General features: G+C 32.9%; 1 protein-coding gene across 1 annotated transcript in view; it reads right to left on the bottom strand.

The window, feature by feature from the left end:
* The window catches only part of LOC115880323 (neuroendocrine convertase 2), an 80,125-nt gene that overhangs the window by 47,910 nt on the left and 9,760 nt on the right, over positions 1 to 22,455 (bottom strand). The window contains exon 2 of the mRNA XM_030897520.1: positions 8,484 to 8,588. Coding sequence (XP_030753380.1) covers positions 8,484 to 8,588 — 105 coding nt within the window. The remainder of the gene's footprint in view (positions 1 to 8,483; positions 8,589 to 22,455) is intronic.

Raw genomic sequence — 22,455 nt, 5'->3', positions numbered from 1 at the left:
GATATTTGTCTATTATCAGTACTCAATGAGTATGCATAATTATAACTTATTTTATTTTTATATCACTTTCTATAATAGTAATACATATACAGATATTTTTCTTATGCGATTTTATAATAATTTATTATACGCACTACAAAGATTATTTGTTTTAGCAATAAAACAGCCACTACCCATACCCAACAAGAGACCGAAGAAAAATGTTACCAGCATACGTTTTTTTTTTTATTTTAAGACATCACTAATATTTTGCTTCAACACTAGTTTTAAAACGCTTGTTATAAAATGTCTAAACTAGAAAAATCTATAATCTATATATATAAATCTGACTGTCCTGACTGATACTGACTCATCAACGCCCAGACCAAACCCTTGACCCTAGAAAGCTGAAATTTTGCACAGGGGTTCCTTTTATGATGTTTACGTAAGATAAGAAAGGATTTTTTTAAATTCATCCCCTAAGAGGGTAAAAAGGGGGGTGGAATATTACAATATTTTTTATTTAAAAAACGGTCAAGTTTCCGAAAAAACGCTTAAACACGTATATTTTATTTTCTTTTTTTACATATTTTAAGATTTTTTAAAAATATATACAGGGTGTTTCGAAAAATCTGGTCATTGATTAATCACGATCCTGCTTAAAGCGCTCGACATAAAAAGCTGATTTTTGGAAAACGGATTGACTTTAGGGTGTAGAGGTTCGATAAGAAGGGATTTTTCGAAACTCGAATTCTAAGGGGGTGAAACAACCCCTTAAATATTAGAATATTTTTTATTTAAAAACCGGTGAGTTTTTCGGAAAAACTCTTAAACACGTATATTTTATTTTGTTGTTTTACATATTTTCAGATTTTTTAAAAATTTATACAGGGTATTTCATAAAATATGGCCACTGAGTAATCACGATTCTGCTTAAACTGCTTGACGTTTAAAGCTGATTTTTGGCAAACGGATTGACTGTGTGGTGTAGAGGTTCTATAAGGAGGGGTTTCTCGAATCTCAAATTCCAAGAGGGTGAAAACGCCCCTCAAATAATCTATACTAATATATAAAATTCTTAAGTGACTCACTGATTAATCACGATCCTGCTCAAACCACTCAACGTTAGAAGCTCAATTTTGGCATACAGGTTGATTCTAGGGTGTAGTGGTTCGATAAGAAGGGATTTTCGAAATCCCAGTTCCAAGAGGGTGAAACCACCTCTCAAATATTACAATATTTTTTATTTCAAAACGATCAAGTTTCCGAAAAAACGCTTGAACACGTATATTTTATTTTGTTTTTTACATATTTTAAAATTTTTTAAAAATGTATACAGGGTGTTTCGAAAAATCTGGTCATTGATTAATCGCGATCCTGCTTAAAGCGCTTGACGTAAAAAGCTGATTTTTGGAAAACAGATTGATTTTAGGGTGTAGAGGTTCGATAAGAAGGGATTTTTCGAAATTCCAGTTCCAATGGGGTGAAACTACTCCTCAAATATTACAATATTTTTTATTTAAAAAACGAGCAGTTGCTTGGTATACAAAACTAGAGCAACGTACAGCAATTTTGTTGTTTTGCAAATTACAGAGATTTTTTAAAAATCTGCATCACAGGTGCCATGAGAACATGTCCAACAGAGCAATGGAGGTCATTCTAGACCTAACACCACTTGATATTGTCGTCGGTAGTTATGCCAATGCGGAATGACTTGGAATGGTCATTGACGGAAACAATACTGGGAGAATTTCTCAGGTCAGGGGCTTGAATTTACAACTTTGAGAAACACCTCACTGTAGTATTGAGTAATAAAAAGGATTGGAAGAAAGAAGCGCTTACTCAGCATATAAAGAGACCATACCATCACGTGGTATACTGATGCTTCAAAACCAAAGCAGGGACAGGGATAGGAGTATTTGGGCCGAAAACTGAATACTTCGAACCAATGGGCACCTACCCCAGTATCCTTCAGGCAGAAATTTGCGCTATCGAATCATGCATTACAATTTATCTTGGATAGGAACGAAGTCGCGGGAAATTGCCATCCTATACTAATAGTCAAAACAGCACTTAACGACGACAACTCAGTAACCATCAATCCTGCTCAAACCAAAGAATGTAAGAAGCTCAACAAATTAGGCAAACAGGTTGATTCTAGGGTGTAGAGGTTCGATAAGAAGGATTTTTCGAAATTCCAGTTCCAAGAGGGTGAAACCACCCCTCAAATATTACAATATTTTTTATTTAAAAAACGGTCAAGTTTCTCCTCAACGAACACCTCAGTAGGCTGAAACTGAGAAACAACGGTGAATGCAGATTTTGTGGGGAAAATGGGGAAACACCAGAACACCTTATCACTGAGTGTGCCGAGACGACGACCATTCGTGCCATGAACCTTGGCACATCTGATGTCGAGGATGGAGAGCTGGCCTCTGTGGAGCCGTCTCAGATACTGGCATTGATTAAAGCCCTGATGCTGCTTGATGAGACGTAAACTCGTTTTTGGGAAAACAGGAACACACTTTAGGGTATAAGGTCGCGGTGATTAACTCCCCTTCTAAACATTCTACATTCTACATTCTACATTCTACATTTAAAAAACGGTCAAGTTTCCGAAAAAACGCTTAAACACGTATATTTTATTTTGTTTTTTACATATATTAAGAATTTTTATAAATTTATATAGGGTGTTTCATAAAATATAACCATTGAGTAATCACGATTTTGCTTAAACTGCTTGATGTTTAAAGCTGATTTTGGTAAACGGATTGATTGTGGGGTGTAGAGGTTCGATAAGGAGAGGTTTCTCGAATCTCAAATTCCAAGAGGGTGAAAACGCCCCTCAAATATTACAATATTCGTTATTTAAAAAACGATTAGTCTTTCGGGAAAACGCTTGGAAAAGCATAATTTATTTGGTTTTTTTACATATTTTGAATTTTTTTAAAAAATGATACAGGGTGTTCCAAAAAGTTGGGTAATTTCTTAACCACGATTCTGCTTAAACTGCTTGACGTAAAAAGCTTATTTTTGGCAAACGGATTTTTCGAAAGTCGAATTCCAACGAAATGAAACTACCCCTCAAATATTACCAAGTTATTAAATAATACCGCCATATTGTTTTTTCTTTGTGTTGCAGTAAATTCTTAATTCGATACATTTTTATATAAATGTCCATGTTTAAAGTAATTTTTGCTACATTCGGTTATAATTTTGACATTTTGAGATTTTTTTTATTTATAAAAAAACTACATTTTCACGTTAACGTTTTTCGCAGAGAAATTCAAAACAGACAAAAATATCCTCGAGAGAGAGTTTTCCGGTCTTAATTTTCAGCTTGTCAGAAAAGATGACTTGTGTGAAAGAAGGAAAATGTGTGAAGGGGAGCGTGGGAAGAAAGATCCCGTTAGAGCATCCGAACTTGTAGTGTCGAGGGTAACTGTAATAATTTAAAAAACATAGAAGAAATATATCTCCAGCAGCTAGGTATTTACGTATTTTTATGCATTTTATATTTATTATACGATAATATTCTTATTTATAGGTTTTTATGTTTTTTTTGATAGCTGTTTATTATGTATCTATGAGAAAGAATACTCTAGGTCTCTAGGTTATACAGGGTGAGCCTTAAATAAATGGAAATAAAAAAATATCCTAGAAACACGATAATGAGTTTTTTCGCGAAATAAAAATTTTGAAAATTCGGAAATTACTGAAAAATTTTTTGGAATTTTTTTTAGTTTTTACTTTAAAAACATAATTACTTGTTAATATGGCAACATGGGTAGTAGATTAAATTTACAAGAAAGGAAACCCAGAAAAGATTCAGTGTAGTTTTTTTAGTAAAAAATAATTTTTTTTTGGAAATTTTCAAGGTAAAATACCTAAATTGGTTATTTTAGACTTACCAGAATTTAGAAATATACAGGGGGGTCCAAACTGTATTCCGGAAACTTCGGCAGTATATTCTGCAGATAAAAATAAGTAAAAAAGTTCGTATAATTGTATGTCCTAAAATGCTTAGTTTCAGTGATACAGGGTGTGGAATTTTTTTTATTTCAATTTTTTCTAAATCGTTTATGAAGTAACATAAATATTTGGATGAAAATTGGTGTCTGGGAGTTTTTTGACATGAGAAATTTGATTTTGATGTCAATATGACTCCTACTAGTAGAGGGCGCCACCTACATATTTTTAACTGGTTTGAAGAGTAATAACTTTTCGTCTGTACCTGTATAAAACCACTGAGTAAAAAAATATACATTTACGACGTTTCTTACGCATTTTATGCACAATGCAGGCTCAGCCTGGGACAAATTGCATATCGCCCATCACTACCAATTATTACAGTAATTAAAAAATAACTGTAATAATTTATAAAACATTACCACTGCGAACGGCAGCTTTTCATCGGAGAGCAGTCGTGGGTAAGATATTTCACTAGAGAGAAAATTAATCAATAACAATAAACAAAAAATATAGATATTGGGCGCCAGGCATGTACAGAGAAAGAAAACACAGTTGTATATTACTTAAAACTAATGACTATATTTCATGATGTTCTTTGCTGGTACATGACATTGTAGAATTCTAATAAATATATAGTGGTTATATGTAAAAAAAATGGTGTTAAGTGTTGTACTAAATATCTATGAAAGTAATACCATTACAAGACGTAATGTAATGAAACCTAAGATCTAAATCATATTTAAAATATTAAATCGACATGAATGTTCTTAACAATCTAACCACTAAACATAGTCTGTACGATATTACTTAAGATGTACGTTATTGTTTAAGACTGAAAATGTTTTAGATGTTAAACGTAAAACTAGAACTTAAATCTACATTTAGCTGTTCTTGTGGCAATTCTATTTCGAGGAGTAGCAGCGTGAGGTGGGCTCATATCTCTGTACTGTCTGTCGGCGATCCTGTTGGCCAAAACAACAAAAGAGGCCAGAATGAGGACACCATGAATCAATACAGCCGTAGCTACTGACTAAGCTTAGAAATGGGAGCGAAGCAGCATGGGTCTTACGCTGTATCCATACCGTGGCAATATGGGGACACTACCCGTACCTTGGAATACTACTAGAACCTTGGATAATGTCTGTAACTTGGACCAAAACCTTGGATCATAATCTTGGACACAGTCCGTCCATAAGATAACGGTACAGGAGAACACTACCCGTACCTTGGACACAGTCCGTCCATAAGATAATGTACGTCCATAAGACCCTAAAAATACGAAACTCTTGTTTAAAACCAAACAAGGTTTAATAAACAAAATAAACCTACCTCGAATTACTTCCGAGGGCTCAATAATAAACAAAGAAACTGTCCTTTCTTCCATGTAACATTCTGGAGGACAAAAGAAAAGGGACGCCAACGTGCCAGCAAAATACAAATACAAGTTAAGTTGGGACATCCAAAACTCTAGCCTAAAAATATGCAGTAATAATATCGAATCTAAAAGGATAATATCTCATCTTTACCTATTGCTTTGAAATAGCAGCTGATTCAAATTATACAACAAGATTTAAATAATCACCATTTCTAAAAGCCGGGATACAACAGAGCGGCAAAACAAAGTGAGGTTAAGCACGGAGAGAGTTGACAGAAGCGATGTTGACAGCGCCTCCTCAGAGCGATAACAGGGTTGTGTCAAACGATAACAGGGTTGGCGCCTAGGGAACGTAAAAATTACGCCAAGCGTGCCAAATAAATTATCAGGCCTGAACAATACGGAGTCCGATGACGATACGCCAGACATCATATATCATAATCAAAGACATGTAACGAACTAAAAACGTTACACTATTGAAGAATTTTAATTTCTCTATTTGTTATTATTTCTTGCAGGCATTCGAACAGCACAGCTTTCGAATAGAGGATATCGATTACAAAACACAACGTAACGAATGAGATAAGGCCACTCATTCCCAACCTTCAATCTGAACGATCCACGTACACATTGTTATGCTATGTCGCGTTGTTTCTTGTTTTTCCCTGCGATAATCGCAAACGGCGCGGCGTATTATATGCAGAACGGAAATAGTCGACGCGGGATGTGCGGTGGATGCACATACTTATAAGCTTGCTCTACGTCAGCCGGCGTGGGAGATTATTAATACGAGCGGAATATGCTTTGTTTCTTTTTATCGATTTTCAATCTATTTGCCATTTTCCATGTCGTTGACAATGAATGTGAAGCGGGAAATACTGCAAATAGTAGTATGATCTTTGGTTTAGGTTGTGATTCCGATATTAGGTATATTTCAGATATATACATACACACATGGCCAAAATTATTGCATATACCGGGTGCGTCTCAAAAGTGGCTCACCCCTATAACTTTTTTATTTTTTCAGATAAAAAAACGAGATTTGGTATATTAGTATATGACATAAATTAGGATTAACTGACGTATTCAATTGTTTTCTGTCACTTCCTGTTTCACCGGAAATGACTACAACTTTTGATTTTTAAATGACACCCTCGGTATTTTTTTACTTTATTCGATAGAAAATGAAACTCTGAATCGAATGATATATCATATGTCAGCTTTTGACATATTCGATCAAAAACAAATTGTATTTTAAATTTCAATCTAGAGTGCCATGGCTATGTTAAAAAACACTAATTTTTAATCAAGGAGCCTTGGAAAAATAGATTTGAACGTCTAATATTTTTAGTGTCTTGTCCTGGCCGGTTATAAAATTTCCAAATCGTAATTTTAATCATAATTCATAAATAATCAATTTTTTCAAATGGAATGAGGGTGGGTTATTAGCATATTTGGAAAAAGCATTTTTTTTACGAATAATTTGATACCACACAATTGATATTTCGAGTCAAATTGTCGTTATGAACCGCATGTTACAATTTCAAATAAACCATATGCGAAAATGTCAAAAATTGACATATGATATGTCATTATATTGAGAGTGTCATTTTCTATCGAATAAACTAAAAAGATACACAGGGTGCCATTTAAAAATCAAAAGTTGTAGTCATATCCGGTGAAACCGGAAGTGACTCAAAAAAACAAAATATGTCAATCAATCCTAATTTATGTCACGTACTAACATACCAAATCTCGTTGTTTTATCTGAAAAAATAAAAAAAGTTATAGGGGTGAGCCACTTTTGAGACCCACCCGGTATATCGTTTAAAAAATATACGGAAAGGAATTTAAAGAATTTTTTTTTATACATAACTTTGATAGTCTGTAATGAACATTTTTTTTTGTTAAAATGGATATGGTAAACAATGTTTATCGTTCAGACTCAATATTATTACAAATTCTTGCACATTTCGATTTGTGGTCTCTTGGGTTTCAGAAGAAATTTGACCATTGTTTTGGCCTTAAAATGCCTAGAAACATTATTTCACAGTTTAATAGAGTCAGAATAGTAACACTGTCTCAACAGGCAAGTTGCAGCTACCGGCAAGTTGCAATATCTGAAATTGAAGGAGTTAACCAAAGCGATGTTTCGCGAATATTAAAAAAAATCAGGGAGACAAACGAGGTTACAGACCGGCCTGGAAGAGGTAGAAAGAGAGTTACTACTGCTGTGTAAGATCGTCAAATATCCCTAATTGCACGACGCAATCCCCTGCTTTCTAGTACTGCTATTAAAAATGAGTTAGCTCGCCTTGAAGGAGTAAATGTTTCAAGAAAGACCATAGCAAGAAGACTCCATGACAGAGGATTACATTTAAGGAGGCATCTACGTGGTCCGAAGCTTAATTTACAGCACAAAATTACGCGACTACAATGAGCTGAGGAGATGAGAGCAAATGGACCCAATTGGAATTTCGTCATGTTTAGTGATGAAACAAGAATAGGCCTAGTGTCAGCAAAATGGAAGCATTACAGACAGCGGAAGCATTATGGTATGGGCAGGTATAATGCACGGAGCTCGAACTCCCCTTGTTTTTATTGATGGCACAATGACAGGTGCCTTATATCTTAGAGACGTTTTAGAGCCTATTGTGCGTCCATTTCGAGAGGCAGTGGGGGATGAATTTATTTACATGGACGATAATGCTCCTCCCCATCGCACTTTAGCGGTTCGCGAATTTTGTGATGAAGAGGGTATAAGAAAACTGTGGTGGCCACCGATGTCTCCAGATATGAATGTGATCGAGCATGCTTGAGACATGCTAAAACGCCATATTGTCAAAAGAAATGACCCCCCCCCCGGTACCTTAAATGAATTGAAAATTGCTTCGCGCGAAAGATGGGAAGGCATTCCTCAACATCTTCTAGACAACTTGATTGAGAGCATGCCACGTCGTCTCACAGCTTGCATTGAGGCTCGCTGCATCCATATCAAAGGTTTTTAATCATCGTTATACAGAATCGCAAACAACATTCAAAAATATCGACGATATATCTAGATGCAACTCCTCAAAATTGTAAAGAAGTGGGTGAAGTATTGGAAATTCAAATAAATGAATAAAGGGTAATGGCCTATAAAATCCGGCTTACTTACCAAAGGATCCGATTTCAATTTGCGCGTGTGCGTGATGCTCCTCTTTGATCTGGCTGGAGGCAGAGCCCTGTTGACAAAGTGGTATTCACTCTTGGAGCGCAAAACCTGAAATTCAAAAATATTTCAATGAAAACTTCCTACTAACAGTACAACGAAGACGATTTTGATCGTCGCTTGCAATTTTGTGGAACTATGAGTGAACGAGTGGCGAATAATAATAATTTCCTATTTAATGTGTGTTTTTCGAATGAGTGTACAACTTAACAAGTATAGCTGGAGACGTGAGAAATATAAAATAACACGCGACCGGTGCTATCCCCAAGTCTCTTCCTATATTTGTACAACTGTACTTTCTTTTTGAACGGTGTAGTTAATCGGCACAACTGTCGGTACTGAGCTGAGGACAACCCCAGGGTTTTTCAGGAGGTGCACACACAAAACCCTCAGAAATTAAACGTGTGGGCTGGTATTTTTGGAAATTCTATTGTGGGTCAGAAGTACCGCACCTGATCATTCAACCTTTTGGCAAGTGAAAAAATGCGTAAACATCTAGAAATAATAAGAAAAAACAGCAAATTGGTCGAAGGAATTTATCCTTATCATTTGCTCTGATAAATGTTTAAATAAACCTTTCAAATTTCAATCCTTCATATTTCCTCAAAGACTTGACCAATTTTCAAAAACGAAGCGGTGAAATATAGAGAATAGAAAGAGAGAATAGAAAGCCCTTTTCATTGCGGCGTCAATTGACACCCCTTCCCATTTGAAAAAAGTTGGGGGATGACACTCCCGCTTAGAGGGTTGAAGATTTTGCAATCATTTTTGGGGTAAAAGTTGTCCCCCTCACAAACAAAATTGATGTGTTTTTGGATTTTTTGAAAAAAAAATACCCTGGCCGTTATGCCTTGCGGAACGTTTTCGATGGGCTACCCTGTATCTTAATTATTATATATTAATACATCTGATATATTATGATATTCTGGTATATCGTCGATTTTACAATAAACTTACTGTTTCTATTTTATTTTTAGGTTAGAATGGGCATAATCAAGAGGGCTACTGATACCGTGTTGTAAAAATAAGGTAATTAAGGGCTTATTTTTTGGTATTTATTATAATTTTGCTAATATCTTCGGTTTGAAAGGAGATATCAAATTGCGGTTTTAACTGACTTTTTAAGCTTTTACTACTCTTTACTATCAGCTAAAATTACATATACTATTGCATTTAATTTAAAAAAAAACGCGCAGTGTTTGTAAAATTGTAAGACAACGCCCCCTAACGTCTACGTTCAAAAGTTTATTATTATTGTTTATATGATACAATATAGAGTGAGAAACGCTCTTTTAAACGAGCCCTCGCTTGTTTGATTCCGATCATCCAGTCCAGAGTTATTAATATTCAAATAAAAATAGATCTAACCTTTCCCCACCATTTTATTTTGGTAGATAGGGGAAAATGGCTCTAACAAAAAATATTCAAAATTTACTGAAGATTATGAAACTGTTACTTATAGTACACCTTATCTAGGCAAAATTGTGTAAAAACTCCATTGTCTTATTTTTTGTTGCAGTTGCGCCCCCTAGCGGTCATTCTACAACTTCAAAATAATTTCCAGCAATTTCCCATTGCCCTTTTAGTTATAAATATTTTTTTCCGCAGCCGCTACGGCTAATACTTTCCGAGATACAGCCGAGAGCTATTCTTAGTGGGACACCCTGTACAATGTTAAGAAAACTAATACCTATAAAAGTCGCGTAGTGTTCAAATGTTGTTCTAATTAACAACCAGAAAAAAATATCATTTAATGCAATAATTACAGAAAGCATTATTTTATAATTCTTATCAAATACATATATTTTTTAAATATATTTAAAAAAATACTAGAATTTTACTGGGCATTTTAAAAAAAATACAGAACAATAGATATATATTTTAGAAAAAGTAGAAAAGACTAGCTAAGAATAAAAGAAGCTTATGTAAGCTTAAGGAATTTTATTAAACTTTTGTATTTACGAAAATAAAAGCAACGTTTTCTTTTTCAATTCAATTTGAGACAACAGAATTACTGCAAGGACGGTATTACAGAGACTTGTATCAGGATAAAACTTAAATAAAGTTTGTAATTTTAAACAAAACAGTAATTGCAAAACATAATTTTCTTGGGTATGAGTCTCATTTTGTTAATGTTGTATATGTATGTCTATAGTTTCTGGTGTCTTTTTTGCTGCCTTTCTTTTCCATTTTTCCTGTAAACAGTTATTAATTATTATATAATATTATAATAATAAAATATTATAATAAAAAATTATAGACATACATTAAAACAGTTTTTGGATAAACACTAGCAAATTTTGATCAAGATAAAAATAACAGAACAGAATGACCTAATCGTATATCGTTAACTTTCTAAACAAGGGGCTTGATCAAATTAAGATGAATTTTATTGGGCTTTAGCAAATAGTGTGAAGATCTGAAGAGGATCAATGCGAAACGTGGCTTAAAAAGAGAGAAAATAAAATAAAAGTGGGTTAATCAAGGATGGCGAAGGAAATAGAAAAGAACGAAGGTTAATTGGACCGTGATAGATAATATATTAGGCATTGAAAAATGGTTAAAAGAAAATATCTTTCAAAAATTGATTAAAACCTTTATTAAAGAACATAAAGATTATTTAAGAAAGGGAGATTTTCACAAATCTAAGATTTGTCAGCATTTATGGGACACAGAGGGCACAGAATAAATTTTAATAACGCCAAAATTATAATGAAAGAAGCGATAGTCTCTAGAGGCTTTTTTAATACAATAGATGTTAGTAATGTATGGCAATCGCTTCTTTGATTTTAAAGAACATAACATAAACATAACATACGTAATATTTAAAAATGATCATACAGAAAGTTTGGGGCTTTTTGGTTTTTCCTTATTAAGTAATTGCAGTGGCGCATCTAGAGATTGAGTCTGGGAGAGGTAGTGTAAATATTCAAAAAAGTACTAAATTTGAATTAAATTTTTGCTGGAAGGTATTGTAACTGTGGAAATAATCTACTTGGATTGGTTTGGATATTCTGTTTTAATTTGTATTATTAACTTTTTATAACAACTTTATTTTATGCCAAATTTTATCTTATTAATTAATTTCTTTCTGGGAGGGGTAATTGTATAGGGCTTGTTTCTCTCTACAATTTCCTGTTTCACAATGTACCGTTTGTGTCCGGGAAGGGATCATAGTGTCATTGTTGTCGATTTTCGAAAGAAATCAGTACATGTATATTATTTCGTATATTTTTCATTTTATTGATTTTATGGAAAGCACTGTTCATTAAAGTATTGTATCCTATGTTTTAGGGCTCGTTTCTCTCTACAATTTCCTGTCTCACAATGTACCGTTTGTGTCCGGGAAGGGATCATAGTGTCATTGTTGTCGATTTTCGAAAGAAATCAGTACATGTATATTATTTCGTATATTTTTCATTTTATTGATTTTATGGAAAGCACTGTTCATTAAAGTATTGTATCCTATGTTTTAGGGCTCGTTTCTCTCTACAATTTCCTGTCTCACAATGTACCGTTTGTGTCCGGGAAGGGTTCATAGTTTCATAGTTGTCGATTTTCGAATGTAATAATTAAAATAAATTAATTTCTGGGAGGGGTAATTACCCCCATTACCCCTCCCGTATATGCGCCCCTGAGTAATTGTTATCAGGTAGTAATTGTTAACTTTGAAGTTTAACTTGATATAATGTCATTTTAACAGAACGTCAACGGTTTTTGTAGACGTATCTGTTTAAAAAAAACTAAAGTGTCCTCGAATAGTTGAATTTGAAATATTTTAAATAATTTTTTCTTTATTCTTTGTATTTTTTTTGCTTCCGACGACGGAAAGAGGTAACTTTCCGAAACGTTAAGCATTTTTTTGCTCGTTAGGCAAATTTGTATATCTCCAAACTTTCTGTATGATTATTAATAATTTTTAAAAGTAGTGTACAAGTTTTTTTTACAAGTAGTTTTCTACAAAAAAATAACTATTTTTTTTGTAGATTTTCTTGCAGTGCCGAAATATAGGATTTTTTGGAAAAATATGTTTTGATAGTTTCAAAATTATTAATAAATAAATAATAAAAAAAAGGAATATTTTCAGGCTTATTTAAAAAAATATTAAAATGTTGTGAAATCAAAACTATACTAAATATTTACTATTGTATTACTTTGCTATAAATATCGTAATCCTAACCGTGACATATATAAACTTTTATGCAACAAAAACCAAGCTTCAAAAACAAAAATCCTACTCTCGGTCGCATATTCGAGATTCTCTATTTCTCATAACTCGTTTAACTTTGGTTTCACGTGGCTGAGTCCATTGAGACCTGAATTTCTCAACTATCCCGAAAATTAAGCGAAATCTTGTTGGCAGCTGAACGATGCAGATGGGAATTTGAAGTCTGGAATGCCAGGGGTTAATCCAGACGTGGAACAAGAATTAGATTTTTCAGAGGGGAAATAAAAAAAAGATCAAACAGGAAAATTTCTTTTTGGTTTATTTTTTTTCTATTTTTGACTTTAAAAATCGAACGAATCAGACTGGTTTATTTGACATTAGTTTCTGCCTTTTTCTATGTTTACTTTGCCTAATTTCTTAATTATTTTATTTTTAAAATGCCATTTATCGTCTTGTATAACATCCTATCATCATATTGGTTCGATTCTGCCTATTTTTTAAAAGTTTTACCATCCTTTTAACTTTAAAACTATGCATTTCTGCACCCATGTTTATAAAAAAAATATACAGTAAAATCTTAGAGTATCTAATATTATCTAACTTAAAATGGCACAAAATAATTCCCAAAAACTATCTATAAAATTACATTCTAGATTGTAACTGTAGTTCTTTATTGCTTCTTTCCTTTAGTGAACATGTATTGATCATTTTATCAATACATGTATTTTGTGTAAACAATATATCAGTTTTATAAGGATTATGCGTTAAATAATAAAAAAATGTTTATGTATTTTTATTGTCTGGCATAAGAACAATATAGAACTATTTATAGAATTCTTGTTTTGAAAATATTTACTTTCACTTCGATTGTTCAATTATTTGTACTTGTGTATGATTGACTCTTGAATCGGTAAATGATGTTACTTGAATAATGAATTCGGTTTTAATATACAGAGTATATTATTAAACTCCCAAAATAGCAATAATTACTTTGAAAATGGACGCTTTAAACACTTTTCGGTATTTTTTCAATGAAGGCGGTTTAAATTTTGAAAGATTTTATAATTTTTGGAGGTTCTGACTTTGACAAGAGAAAATTATTTCTGTTAAGGTTTGGCGGTTGTTCTTAGCAACCGCAGCGCCAGATCGCGTACAACGGTAGCGACCCAAAACAATTATATATTTTGGCGAACTTCCTTTATCTATGTCTTTGAATGAGAAGACTAAGGAAGGAGCATATCAAAAATCTTAGGTACACCGCGATGGGCCTCAAATATGGCCGACTTAAATTCCGGTTTATCAGTGTCGTTCTAATTTTATTTAAAAAATGTAAAACTATGATGTAGGGTAGACGTGGGGTAGACTCAATAATTTGTTGTTTTATTTTACGTTGTGAATAAATGTTGGTAGTTATTAAAATTGTTATAAAAATATATAATTCTAATAAAAATAGATAAGTTATAATAAGTATTTATTAAGACAAACATCCGATACGCTACTGAAGCGGGTAAGTCAAATTAACGTATCTAAATTCTTTGACATCTAATCTTTGACAAGTAATAAATAAAAGCTAAAATGCAAGAGAAATATATAATTTAGTTAATTTAAGTGAATTTCATAAATGATCGGTTTACTACACGTATGTATATTATATAGTCACTTACTAGCGAAAAGTTGTTCCATTATTTCACTCAATTTTTTGCCGAGATCTACCGCACGCTACACAACCAATTATTTTAGAATCTTTTCGATAAATCGCGATAATTGTCACTGTTAATTTAAGTTCTGCCATAATTTCCATCTAGATTTACTACCTTTATACAAATATCAGTAGTAGAATAAATAATAAATAACATAAAATAAGCTTCGTAAAGACTGACAAATCCACAAAATTTCAAATCAAATTCAAATGTGTCAAATGAATCGTCAAACAGAACTGTCAAGGATCCCCACCCTAGAGTGCTTTTATGGTGCTTTTTCCGCCCACCATGCATGAATACATGGATAGCATTATGCTCCTTCCTTAGTCTTCTTATTCGAAGATCTATGTAAACCATATTATGCAAAAATGTCAAAAATTTTTTCAGAGAGTCATTTTTCTATCGATTACAGTATAAATTTACCGAGGGTGCCATTTAAAAATCAAAAATTGTAGTCATTTCCGGTGAAACAGGAAGTGACCAAAGACAATTGAATTCGTCAATCAATCCTAATTTATGTACTAACATACCTAATCTGTTTTTTTTATCTGAAAAAATAGTTTATATTTAAAGTGACTTTTGCAGGTTTTAGAGATATAGTATAGTTGTTTTTATTTGTGTTTCTAACTGCAAATATTTTTAGATGTATTATGGGACTATACTTAATAAATCTTTATTATTAGAAGGTATATTTCCACTGTGTACTTTAAAGTACAAAAAAAAATAAAAACAAGTATATTTGTATTAAAGGATCATAGAATTTTATCAATACAATCTAATCAGAGAGTATACTAAAATTTAACGATTTTAAAAACGCCATTAATAGAAAAACGTATAGGTATGTAATTGCAGCTTAGTAGATTAACTTTTACAAATTCCCATTTTTTTAACATAAAATAATCTTATAGATATATAATCAAGCTTAAAAATTGGCAAGGGCCGGAACTGGTTGCAGTGAAGGGAGAAAACATCCCTAAAAGGGTGGCCATCACGGTCATTCTGCCGAGGAGCAAGAGGAAAGGCACCACCTACCTGCTGAGCCTTATCCAGGGTCAGAACTTCAATGTAAGGGTCATGGTCAGGTCCTCACAATAGGAATTGGCCTCAAATCCAAGGAGGCAATAGAGAAAGAGGGACATATCCTCTATTATAGATACGGGACAACACCGGTATCAGGTCTAAGGAGAGACCAAGTTAAAGAGGTGGAGAAAATTGAGACAGATCCTCCAGCCTCCACCTCACGGGTTCCTCAGCCGGAGGCAAGCTCCTCGACTGTGAAGGGTGTGTACCCTCGGAGGAAGAACTGTTGTCAGAGGAGGATGGGAAATACCCTGTCCCCTCTACAACAGGGGTATGATGGGTTGTAGACTGTGTGATGACTCCCGGAAGGGGGGCACACACACAATAGATCTTTAAGGTCGCAGTGATTAACCCCCCCCCTCTTCCTCATTCAACATTCTAAAGATATAATCAGTGGAGTTCTCTCATTATGTGCACATGTGTACGTGAACCCAAAAATTTAATGCATCTCCTTGAGAAAAAAAAATCAGAAGCGAACCTTCCTCTCACTCTTTCAAACATTATAAAGTTACTAGCGTGTACCAGGGACTTCGTTCGCGTCGAATTAATCATTTGTAATGGTGATGATAAAGCAAAGCAAGCATTTCCATTAACATACAAACTGGATAAAATTTTCTCACATTTATGTGAGCATGAGAAAAAACAATATGGCGATATTATTATATAACTTGGTAATATTTGAGGGGTAGTTTCATCTCGTTGGAATTTGACTTTCGAAAAATCCAAAAATAAGCTTTTTACGTCAAGCAGTTTAAGCAGAATCGTGGTTAAGAAATTACCTAACTTTTTGGAAGACCCTGTATGATTTTTTAAAAAATTTCAAAATACATATGTCAAAAAACCCAATAAATTATGCTTTTCCAAGCGTTTTCCCGAAAGACTAACCGTTTTTTAAACAAGAAATATTGTAATATTTGAGGGGTGTTTTCACCCTCATGGAATTTGAGATTCGAGAAACCCCTCCTTATCGAACCTCTACACCCCACAGTCAATCCGTTTGCCAAAAATCAGCTTTAAACGTTAAGTAGTTTAAGCAGAATCGTGATTACTCAATGGTCATATTTTATGAAACACCCTGTATAAATTTATAAAAAATCTTAAAATATGTAAAACAATAAAATAAAATATACGTGTTTAAGAGTTTTCCGAAAAACTCACCGGTTTTTAAATAAAAAGGTATTTTAATATTTGAGGGATAGTTTCACCCCCTTAGAATTCGAGTTTCGAAAAATCCCTTCTTATCGAACTTCTACACCCTAAAGTCAATGTGTTTTCCAAAAATCATCTTTTTACGTCAAGCGCTTTAAGCAGGATCGTGATTAATCAATGACCAGATTTTTTGAAACATCCTGTATACATTTTTAAAAAATCTTAAAATATTTAAAAAAATAAAATAAAATATACGTGTTTAGGCGTTTTTTCGGAAACTTGACCGTTTTTTAAATAAAAAATATTGTAATATTTGAGGGATGGTTTCACTCTCTTGGAACTGGAATTTCGAAAAATCCCTTCTCATCGAACCTCTACACCCTAGAATCAACCTGTATGCCAAAATTGAGCTTCTTACGTTGAGTGGTTTGAGCAGGATCGTGATTAATCAGTATGACAGTCACTTAAGGATTTTATATATTAGTATAGAGTATAGATAAAGCTAGACTAGTATACGGTTTTATCTTAACTCTATTTTTTTTAACTTTATAAAAAACTTTCACAAAAAAATACATATCCTTCAAATCCTTCAAGTTAATAGCTGTTAGTAGGAAGTTCCACTTCAAATATGCGCACACAGTGCACTCACAATTTTTTTATGGTTGTGCATCCCCAAAGCACAGTATAAAGAAATAATTATTATCTGTTCTGTGCCCAGTGCATTGAAGCCGCCCCTGCATAAAAACTTAAAGGAAAAAATACTCAGCAATAAATCCAATCCAGCGGAGAAAAATGATCCATAAACCCGACAAAGAACAAGAGTAATCACGTTCGATTTGGACAGGGTCTCACAACAAGGAAAAGATAATTTAATATAGTGTTGTTTCATTTTCTAGAAAGCCAAGACGCTGCTTAAGCGTCTTTGAAGTCTGAGAAAACCCACATTTTCGCAAAGAAAAAACAGGAATATATACAGGGTGGCGCACCTCATTTGCCTCGGTTGATTAAAAAAAAAATATTTTGAAATGTACAGGGTGTTTCACAACTAAGATCCATACCAAAGTTATGTTTTTTCTTATGGAACACCCGGTATTTTATTTCATTTTTGTATTCTTGGGTCCAAAAAAAGGTATTTATTATAAGGGTTAAATATGTCAAAAATTATAGCCCTCTTCCCCATTTCCCTCACTCCGTTTTTCTTATTTCTCGCCTCATTTAATTAAGCAAAATATTCTTGTAATATCTTTATTAAATACCTATCTAACATCAACAAAACTAAACAAAAAGATTAACAATAATAATTGACGATTTTAAAACATTTATTTGTTGAAGGTAAAAATGCTAGACTTCTTTGGCTTAAAACCTACATTCTGGTGTTTTAAAAAAGTGACGAGTTTGTGATATTTTTATATGTCAGCCTTTTCCCTTAATTCAAGCATTGTCTGTATCATGCTGTACGTAGCCCAAACAGTAGATGGCTTTTTCTGCCTTATACAGGGTGGCGCCTCTCATACGCCGCGGTGGCTCCAAGGAAAACGACAGTTTGTATTGAAATGAAATTTTGTGAGCATATGTAGGTTAATTCAGAGCACTTTTTAAAAATATAGAGAGTTCTACAGGGTGTCCCCAAAAAAACTTACATATCAAAGTTATGTTTTTTGTAATGGAACACCCTATATATTAATCGATTTTCGGATTCTAGGAAAAAAATAAAGGTGAGTTTTATTAAAGAAGCATATACCTAAAATCTAAGGATTTTGACATATTTCATATTTTGTGAAAATGAAGAGTAAATTTTAAATTTCGATAACAGCTACCTAAATTTTAGTTGATCTTGTATAGCCTGATATTTAATTACAGTAACCATTGTATTTTATACCAAATTGAAATTTGACCCGAAAAGTTATACAGGGTGAGATAAAATTAATATGGAACATTAGTCACTTTTAAAAGCAAGTTACTCCTTTATTTTAAATGGAACACCCAGTATATTTTTCCGGTGTTCAATGAGGAAATTAGATATCTTCAAAATATTATTAAGGTTACCTACCCCTCAGACAAAGATTTTCTTAGATATTTGTTCTTTATTTCTAGAAAATGTCAAATATGTCAAAAACCTTACATTTTAGTCATATACTTCTCTTATAAAACTCTCCTTTATTTTTCGCCCGCAATCCGAAAATCAATTAATATATAGGGTGTTTCATTACAAAAAACACAACTTTGATATGAAACTTTTTTTGGAGACACCCTGTAGAACTCTCTATATTTTTAAAAAGTGCTCTGAATTAACCTACATATGCTCACAAAATTTCATTTCAATACAAACTGTCGTTCTCCTTGGAGCCTCCGCGGCGTATGAGAGGCGCCACCCTGTACAATCTGCTCAGCCAGGGACACCCTGTATAAGTCCGTTTGCTGGAATTCCGCTTTTAAACTAAAGTCTTTTATAGAATACTTCGTTTTTTCAAAATAAAAGGAAATTGCGCCACCGACCGAGGCTCTAAAATAGAGCGATATAATCGATAATTCGTTTTAAACTCCATTTAATCTCGGGAATATTAAAACCGTCAATATCGAATGGCTTTCCAGCCTGACGCAAATTGTTTTTCGCTTCTTTTTTTTTCTCGGTCGTTCGTTCTCCTTTCTGCAGCCATCATCGTTCCGAATGACAAATAAAGATTTTCTCATTACCGGAGCCCCAGAAACAAATAAGAAAAGAGCTTGAGTCTCCCATCGGTGTTTCTGTTGTGTTTCTTATTAATAAAATATCGAGAAGCTTGAAATTAATGGCGCGTGAAATGAGCTAAATGAATAAATACCGGGATTTCAGAAAGTATCTGGATTGCATTAGTAATTACGATGCATGTCGCTTGCATCGATGTTAGACTAGATTTTAGAGGTGCGTTATACTGTAATACCCACAAAGTTTTCTTATATATTACACTTTTCATGTTTTTCATATCCCACCGGCAAACAAACCGCACTGAAAACAAGGATCTCTCAGTCGAAATGAATATGACTTTGACCCAAAAGATTGGCGCTTTTCAATAGGGCCAAGAACGACGTTTCTTTATCCAAAGCATTAACTATCTTTTCATGAGCTTTAAAAAATTACTTTAGAGAATAGAAGAATCTATCTGTCCAAAGTATTTCACTCTTGACCCAAAATTAATATGCAAAGAAGTTCTTGCTACAAGAACAATAGTCTCTTTGATTCATGCAAAATTTCTTGATTGAAAAGGGACATTTCTTGATTAAAGAGACACTTTTCTTAAACCAGTAGCGAATACTATTGACCCAACTAAAATTTATTTTGGTCTAAGAGAAGTCTATACATCATATACTATATTATTTTCTGATAAATTTAGGTTTTCCTGGTCTGTAGTAAGTAAAGGTGATATTATTTTCCTCGATAGTAGTTATTTCTGCTTCTTCACTCCTTGGTATTTTTTGGGGTGGTTCATCATTCTAAAAATTACAAAAAAATGTTACATCACGATTAATCAAATAAAGCAAATAAATTATTAAAATGATAAACTTTGGTCATATTTTGATTTTTTTAATAATCTATACCTATATTCTTATTCTATCTATAGTCACGCATGCATTATCTAAACAGGTGCATTAGGTAAATGTCTCTTACCTTCAAATATAGCAAATAAATGCTCTAATTTCCATTTTTTCAGAAACTCCTTTAAACAATCCATATATCCTAAAATTTGTCCATAAAAAATGACAAATGCATGTTAATAACGATCACTAATTTGTTAAACGATATGCGTTTAAAAAGCAAATTATGCAAAATTCCAAGCAACAAAACCCGTGCGTACTATGATGTGCGACCTATGAAATGCGACGTACGACGCCGACGTACGACTGATCGGACTGCCTCATCGTCTTTGCATGTCGTTATTATTTTTCATCAAAAGAGTATTTAGCTATTGGAAAAATGGCCATGTTTCTTGAATGAAGTACTTCCTAGCGTATTTACCATTACTTCAAATTTATTCGAAAAAAAAATTATTTATAAACTTTAACATAATCTATACAAATAATAATTTTTATCATAATATCAATGACAGGCGCTATTATTTAAGCAGCATAGTAACATAAATTTGGCTAATTTTAAGTTTCGTTCGTTCAAAGATTATCAAGATTAGAAAAAAAATTGTTTGAAAACAAATTCAAATACTTCATTTGTATAATAATTCATTAATTTAACATTTTATATGTTGTCTAAAAGGTCAATTTAATTGTTTTTAATAATTGAATGGTACTTGACAACCATAACCCGGATACTCGTGAATGAATTGAACAGGTGTGTACAATTTGTTTTGTTTTATTAATTTTACAATTATTATTATACATAATTGCAAAATATTTCGTAAAAAATAAAATAATACAGTCTCTTTGGAAATAAAATATATCCTGATTGATTTATTTTTAAAAAATGTTGAGAGCCACCGGAATTTTCCATCTATTGAAAAATGATATACAGGGTGTTCCATTAAAAGAAAACGAAGATTTCTTTATATTTCGATTATTTTATATTTTAGAAAGTTTGGTGTAGAATTTTGAACACCATGTATGAGTAAGTACAGACCATCTAAAGTCAATACCTAATATAGTTTTGATTTCAGGACAGTTCTTGTATTTTTAATAATTTTTTTAAGAAAGACTGAAACATACTAAGGGCTGACAAAGGTTAGTCTTGGGTCGAGATTTCCGTATGTAAGAAGAGTACAATGCGTTTATAATGTACTGAACAAAGAGGGAACAGTAAAAACGTTGCCAAACGTATGAAATAAACCGAGAAACTGTGCACATCGCTAAGAGACGTGGAAGGGGATATAGCAGATTTGTCGCTCTTGACCGGTCGACCCAATTAATACCTCTGTCAGTACTTAAAGTTCTAGGGAAAGGTGTACGTCATGCGTTCAGCTTCACGATTTAATTACGTCTCGTGATACTTAATTTGTTTATTTATTAACGAGTCGTTGTAATTTTCCCTATAGTTGCATTTTTGGTAAAAATAAGTGGAATTGAGTGGGTGTTCGATAGTGGTCGCGCTATTAGAACTCTGAATTCAAAAATCGATATCTCGAAATCTATTAGAAATGATAGATTGTAGTTTTTTCAAGAACTTTGTTAATATTTCTGCTGTATTTTCTTTGTAGACAATATGTGAAAATCTTTATCAATAAAAAAATTACACGATTGCTGAAAATTGCTATGCTCTAAAAGTAAATGGATGGATTGTTTACAATTTTTGAATAGAAAAAACAACCTTATCAAATTTTTCTTATGTAAACATATTGTAAAATATCCGATCTTGAAAATAAAAAAAAAGTTTCAATATCTAAAGTGGTTCTTGAGTTATGACCTGTAATGTGTTAAAAAGTTAAGTTTTTAAATTATCGTGATTACTGACGTTTTCTCGTTATAAAAAAAATGACACACTAACAATATCCTTATAATTCCATTTCAGATGCTCAGAAACATGTCTAATGATTTTATCTAGTTATCCCTTGAAAAAAAGTCTTTTAAAAATAAGCGGTTTACGATCGTGATTTTACTTTACATGATAGGGAAAAGCGTATCGGCAACGCCGCAACAGCACACCGTCGCATTTCTCTCACTCCGACTTAATAAGATCCCTATGCGATTTACTTCCACACATGTAAATGCTGACCCAAAAATAACATTTGCCAGCACGGTATATATTTTTTATTTATTTATTAATATCTCTGAAACTATCGAAATACATTTACTCATATTATAGGATTATGTAAAGTGATCTGAAAGAAAGCCAAAAAGG

Source organism: Sitophilus oryzae, unplaced genomic scaffold (assembly GCF_002938485.1).
Source record: "Sitophilus oryzae breed Bouriz unplaced genomic scaffold, Soryzae_2.0 scaffold_1621_pilon_pilon, whole genome shotgun sequence".
NCBI lineage: Eukaryota > Metazoa > Arthropoda > Insecta > Coleoptera > Curculionidae > Sitophilus > Sitophilus oryzae.
This window is presented reverse-complemented; position numbering and strand designations above follow the sequence as displayed.